General features: G+C 35.5%; 1 protein-coding gene across 1 annotated transcript in view; it reads right to left on the bottom strand.

Moving 5' to 3' along the window:
* Window positions 1-7484, bottom strand: part of LOC105622252 (dual 3',5'-cyclic-AMP and -GMP phosphodiesterase 11) — a 94005-nt gene that overhangs the window by 3360 nt on the left and 83161 nt on the right. The window contains exon 13 of the mRNA XM_012203673.1: window positions 7123-7206. Within this exon, the coding sequence (XP_012059063.1) occupies window positions 7123-7206 (84 nt within the window). The remainder of the gene's footprint in view (window positions 1-7122; window positions 7207-7484) is intronic.

The raw sequence follows: 7484 nt of genomic DNA on the forward strand, positions 1-7484 counted from the left end.
TATATATATATATATATATATATATATATATATACATATATATTTAATTTAAAATTATAAATGTTTTTTTTGTAACCTCTTTGTGACAAAAAGAATTATACTTTTTTTTCAGATGCCACTATTTTTGGATCTAGCGCAAAGCTGGATATCCACATAATAAATTGGAAAATTAAATGTGCGCCATCAGGAGGCCGAGCGAGGATGACAAGTGATTGAGTTTCAGCAATTACTGCAGAAAAGAGCATATTCGTGATCTACACCGACCTGGAATGCACCCTGGAAAAGACGGAGAGAGAGAGACTCGAATACAACATATAGATACCAACATCACAACGTGTTTAGCATCAATACAGCATATAGATACCAATATCACAACGTGTTTAGCATCGGGTATTACGCACATTGTTCGTACGACAACTCGCTGTATCGTTTTCGATATATCGTTTTCGTCGCGTGGTTTACCGAGGAATTCAGAAGTTTAGCGCAAAGTATTTAATGTAAACACTATCCTATCTGCTAATGTTTCCATGGCAAATTTCACGCGAGATGATTGGCAAAAGTTTAATAGTGCCATGAACTACCACGTGTGCGAAAAATCGTTCGCGCCTGACGATACACGGGTATGCGATCATTGTCACTTGATCGGACGATTTTATTTTTATAATACACTATCCTTATGTATCCAAGAGTTGTACGAATTATCAAATCCTAACCATTTTACGTAAATCTTGTCTCTTTTTGTACGCAACATCTTTTCAATTAGATATATGTTAGGATTAGCAACGCAATGCAACTCGTACTCGTAAAATCCTCCAGCAACAGGTTTCTCACGGTAATCTTCCAGTATATATACGTCAGTATATATACGGGAGTAATTTAATACTGTACTTTGATGATTCTAAATACCTCCGTGATCCAATTTGGTGTGTAACCTTTCTCAAAGATCGTTTTGAATTTGTTCACACGTATCGAGTCACTCACTTTGAATCACGGAAGTGCGACGGCCTTTACGCTATACGTGTTTAAGAATTTGTCAGCGATCGTGGAAGTTAGATCGATGGGCCGTATACCGATAGTTCGATGCTTTTGCGCGTTGTATTCTGACACTAGACACGCGGTAGCAAGCATCGATCCATTTGTAATTTCTATTGTGCGTAAATTGTTCCCACATATCGTTTTTCAACGTATAATTTAACCATTCAATGATTGATGCTTTTATTATGAATACGTTGAATAATGATTTATATTGTATTTTTTCAAGAGTATTTATACATTTACGTTGTAAAATTTTTTTCCGTTTATATCCATATTCGTTTGCAAATTTTTCCGTCATCTCAAATTATTTTTGCAATCGCTGTAGTCATCTCCACTCTTAGTTTTGAGCGGTACGGCCTATGCGTGCCTACTCAATACATCGATAACGGTGAGAATGTAGTAGTAATCTTTGTTGAATCGTGTGAAACGCTCGACCACATCAACCACAGATCATCATATAAATTATGATACAACTGCGTGAAAAATTTTTTCTCACTGGAGTGTGCAGTTCTTCCACCATTCGAGGCTTTTCTGTCTGAGACAGTTATGTTATGATTATTGCTGTATAATACTGTAAAATATCATAAAATTCTTACGCAAACATTGTTCATCAGCATTTCGATGGCAATTAAAATGACTGTGTATTCCGCTTCAATTTATAATAAAGCCAGCTTCATGAAGTTCCTCGATAATAAACAATATTTCGTTATCGTGGGCGTCGTGACCTGCCTAAGAGACCTCTACGCGAGACCTCAAGTAATCGGAGACGATCCACCAGCTCGTTAGGATCGTTAGGATCCCAATGAATAATGTATGAATAGAATCAACAGATTTGTTTTATCGCGTTTAAAATGCTTCGGTATCTTTACGTACGTCTGACACAGACAGAAATCGACATCCGTATATCAACTCATCGCAAAGAACTCTCTGATCACGTCTTGTTTGTCGCATGCCATGTCATCGAAGACAAAAATGGAATTTGGAAACGCCTCATTCGGTGATACTACATCGTTATTATTGGAGAATGTAAAATAACTAATTTCTTCAATCGGTGCTAATAAATTTTCCAAGTATCGGTATTTTATTGCAACGAAACTTCGTCGTTGCAATAATTTCGAGTACACATATACGTTCTTGAAATGTATGTCATATGGACTTTTCAGCAAACTTATCAACGCGTTTGTTTTGTTACAATTCGATGGATCACAGGTGATTTCGCATATAGAAATCGGCAGCATGTTTCCATGCTTACGTATTTCTTTTTCAGTCTGCACTTTATTGTCGACATTAGTCACTTTAATCATCTGCGATTGTCGCACAAATTTCATTCTTCTCTTTTCACTGATGACATTAAAAAAACAACATCGAGAGCGGATATATTTATAGTAGCGCGCAAAGCGAAACCGCTCAGTATTCAAAATCTTCTTATTGTGTAGTATCGGATAACTTTGATGTACATAGTTTAATCGAAGAATTGGAATATAAGGAAAATTATTTTGCTATGAGAGTTTAAGAATTACATAGATCAACTGGGACATATTACCCGAGCATATAAAGGCTGATTCAGCAACATCGTTGATGCTTGAAACATTATAATTTGCTCTGCCATCGATGCAATGATTCAGTACGATTCATAAGAAATTGTAGCAAATGTCAACAACAACGAAAGGTTGCGATTTTTTAAATCATGCGATAAACGTACTTCTGATCGAATTGCATATCTTCGAATATCAATTTTGTCCAGATGCACATTTAGAAAAGCGATTGATTAGAGGCGATCGAGGCATTAATCCGTTAGATGCGGCGGATCGCGAACACGATATAACTTATTCGCGAAGTAAAGATCTCATGAAACGACACGACAAGCTGACAAAATACTTGCTGAGGAGATGCGGAAACGGATTACCACGAAAGATTCGACTCTTGGAGAGAGAGAGCTGCAGCTATTTAGATGGCTATGAAAGCCGAAACGAAAATTGGATTTCTTGAAAACGAAGAAGAAGAAAAGCTGGTGAAAAAACGAATATTACTAGTGGCAAAACGCGGTGGTATCTTATCTATTCTACCGCTGTTGGGAATCTTCAGCTCGTTGGTCAGCGGCGCGACAGGAGTCGCAAAAGTTATAAACGATAATAAAGCCGCGTAACGTTAGTTGGAAGAACTGAAACGTCATAATCGTGTCATGGAAGATCATGGAGTTTACCATACAAGCGTGGACGAGAAGTCACAACAGAAAAAATATTAAAAAAAAAGTTAAACAGTTGTCAAAAATGCCAAAGGATGTAACTACCATCGTACAATTGCAACAACGTATATTCCACTGACAAAATGTATATTTCATATTTTAGAGATATTTTTATGCGTACTACTTTACCAACAAGGAGAGTGTATCGAAAGTATCGTAAATTTGGATAATGCTGATGGATAGGTACACATTGGGTGGCGTACGCGAAGCGGAAAAATCGTTGTTTACTTTGATAGTTTCAGCAATCTTCGACTACCAAAGAAATTGGTGCGATATTAGGACATAACGCAAATCACACGCCTTATCAACGTTACAATCAAAGTAACTGTGAACAACTGTGGCTACAGTTTTTACCAACAATCAATTTAAAAATGCACTCTTTCAATTCAGTATTCATTCAAATATGTCACTGACATTTACGCTCATCGGTAAAAGTAGCGTTCTCGCGGTCTGCTACTTTCCGGCTGTAGATTTGAGCGATGGCGATGAACTCGGTCTGACGGACTTTGAAATCAACCATACGATGTCTAATGTAAATTCACTAAATAATAAGTTTTACTTTGACGAAGATGACAAAGAAATTGTCATTCCTGAAGGATTGTAAATACGAAATACGTGACATAAACAAGTATGTAAGATGCAATTCTACAATTTCATCCTAATGATGTTGCGAGAGAGAGAACGCTTCGCAAAGAGGATGAACAGTATCCATTGACTATTCATGCCAATAACAATACAATGAAGAGTAATCAAATGCTTATCGGGTAAATTTCACCAAATCTCATAATATTGGATCGCTGTTGGGATTTTCATCGAATTGCGTGCTGGAATCGCAACAGTAGCACGAACAGTAGCAGACGTATCGATAAATATTATCAATGTAAATATCAATGTAAATATCATTTGTATTGAATGCAATGTGACCATGACCGCATAAGCAACAATAAGTTCGTGCACGATACATGAATTTTCACCGAGTGTGTTACAAAAATATAAAATATCGGAAAGACCGACATAGATCATTTACTTTCCGTCATCGTATAGATCTGACGGTTCGCGTTGTGGATCAAAACGAACTCGATTTTCGTGGAGAAGAAATCATCGTTAGATTGCATGTACGGAGGCGACAGCGATAAAGTGATACGACAACGCTGAGATGTTTATTCTGAACGAACAGACTAGAAGCGAAACAGACTAGAGACATAATTTTTACTAGAGGGACAACGATCAAAAATATTCAATCGTTCAGTAGAAGGAAGTTTACTGTGTCAAACGTTAAATTTTTACAATCATTGTCACAATTGGACTTTATTGTACGAAATATCTGAGATGGTTGATATCTTGAATATTAGAAGTGAGCTGATCTTTAATCGTCAAGTTCGAGTTTCACACGTATAATCCGTACGTCAATACTACGTTTGGACATAGCGATGAGATAAGAATACTCATATAACAGTAGGATTTATATACGCCGAGTGAAAATGTTCTCTACGTCGAAGGTAGATTGACGTCAAAGGAAAAAGATCAACAAAAACAGCCAACAATTAGAAATAATTGCGTAGCATTCATGTTTGACAAAATTCGATAAGAACTCACTCATTAATGGTGCAGAAATTAATAATAAAAATGTTGGAATAACCAATACTCTAAAGAGCTATGCATCGTTTTTAAATGACAATACAATGAGTATGCATAATGTTGGACTTATTCCGTCTGATATATAATCCGATATATAATGCGAAAAGTTTAATGACATCTGACGGATATTTTAATTTTTACGAGCCGCTCAATATATTGTTGGCCTTTTGCGAAAATTACAAACGTGTGTAATTAACATTCGTCGAATTAATTTTGATACGAACGCGCAACGACAATTGCATTGTGAGAGATCCAGCGACTGAACCGAAGTTTGAATTATACAAAACATAATGGTGAATGCCGCACGTTATGTTGAAGTCAATAAACTATCCATGCTATGTACTTTGGAAAACGATATCTAAGTATGAATTTTGTTTGTGGGATTTGTATGAATATCCCTTATTGCAAAACACGACAAAGCACTCGTGGGTTTCAAGACTGTGACTCAAGATTGCGACTCAACTGAAAAAAACCTAGACATGTTCTCTTTGCTCTGCAAACTGCTAAAAAAAACATCATAGAAGCAACTTACTTTGATCATTGTAAATTAACCAACGTGAAACTTTATCTAAACTCTGAATTTCATCCGTATGATCTGAATCTAGATTTTGACAAATACAAAACCGCTGTCTTATATGATTTATATGTATGTTTCCATATATCTTATTACCAAATTCTCCGAAAAAATCGTGAAACATTATTGAACATGAAAAACTTTCTTCACGGTTATATTCACGTTATCATTGACTGCTCGCGACAAATCCATCAAGAACGGTGCGATTAGAATTTGAATTCAACGAAAATGTATACCCTATAAAAATATCCTATAAATACCATAATACCTTATAAAAATACTATAACCTATTTATATTGTCTCATCATAGACGATCGCGTGATCGAATATAGTCCAATGTAGTATGCAAGATTACGTAAATCATTGCTGAAAGAAAAAATATCCTCCCTCTTTTTTCAATACAAGAGATAAGAACCAAGATTCTTTGCAATCGAGCACAGTCTCGAAAAGTCGTTTTCCATGAATATATCGTTTGTGGATCTGCAAGGATTTATAATTGAAAAGAAATTTATCGTAAAGAAAGTGACAGTGTTGAGAAAAGGAGCTATTCTCTTTCGTTACACTTTTACGTATCCCACGCCATGAAATTTCTTGACAAAGTCAGAAAAGTATTGTGCTTCCTGGCTGAGTGCTTATCACCATGGATTGCAATGGGAAGACGAGATGATCCCGTATAGCATAGCGAAACACCTAATTACATGGCTGTAATTGATGCGAAAGAGAGTGACGACAATAAGGCTCTCATATACATTAAAGAACGTGAATGACTGGATGATGTACTTAGCGACAACTTGACCATTAAGACCTTGGATGCTGATTACGAAAATATAGATTCTTTACATAATCTAGATATTACTAATAGATGTTACTAATAGATGTTACTAATACTATGCGAAGTGTAAAACATGTTAAGAATTGTGTGTTACAAAATGTATTTAAAATATACAACTGGTGGGGGGTCGTAACAAAAAAAAATGTATGAAATTTAAAATAAAGCATGAAATTTTTTAAATATATTTTGATTTCTTTCCCCCTTTCCGTATAAGTTAAGAATTTGTTAATATTAGCTATTCAGTAGTACGATTCAATAAGTATTGGATTATGATTGATAATGATTGATAAAAAAGCGCTAAATCATTTTTGTACTACTAAAAAAAACTATTACTAAAAAAAATATTATCAGTGTTACTAAGTTATATTATTAAAATTCATAAAAATATTATCATAATTATTTATTAAGTCGTATCATTAAAAATTCATAAAATATTTATCATATCTATTTAATTAAATCACGTACAAGAAAGAAAGACAACGTGGGAGAGAGCGTAACGGGAGGAAGAGAGAACGCAAATAAATAAGGACTGCAAGTAGAAGAGAGAGAACTGCATTCTATAATGGATAGAAGAGAGAGAATAATAGGTTAAAGAGAGAACGCAACGAGTGAGAGAGAGAAGGAATGAACCCTTCTCCTCTACTATGGACTCCGGTGATGCCCTTCCCTCTCTCTGACTCCCTCACACGCACGCACGCACATCGTATACATATACGCACTAACACATAGTGAGTTAGAATCAGTGTATATATTCTACGGAAGGAGTATAATCATTATTTCTTGTTACGCTGTACGTACCTCATAGATAGGTAGACAGATCGAATCAATGAAACCAACTTGCATCATCGGTAATTGATCCTCTTTCTCTCGATTCATAATGTCCTACAATATGATACGCATGCATTCAAGAATATTTTGATTATGTACAAATTGCTACTAGAGGTGTGCAAATTAATTTGAATCGAATTTGAATCGAATCGAATGGAATCACAGTGGATTCAATTCGATCCGCTTTCGAATCTGAGAGATTCGAAACCGGATAAGTTCGAAATTTAAAATCACTTACCTATTTTGTGTTTCATTTAATCGACTCTCTCTCTCTCTCTCTCTCTCTCTCTACTCTCTCTAACTCTCTACTACTCTCTCTACTCTCTACTACT

Source organism: Atta cephalotes (assembly GCF_000143395.1).
Source record: "Atta cephalotes unplaced genomic scaffold scaffold00042, whole genome shotgun sequence".
In the NCBI taxonomy this organism is placed as follows: Eukaryota; Metazoa; Arthropoda; class Insecta; order Hymenoptera; family Formicidae; genus Atta; species Atta cephalotes.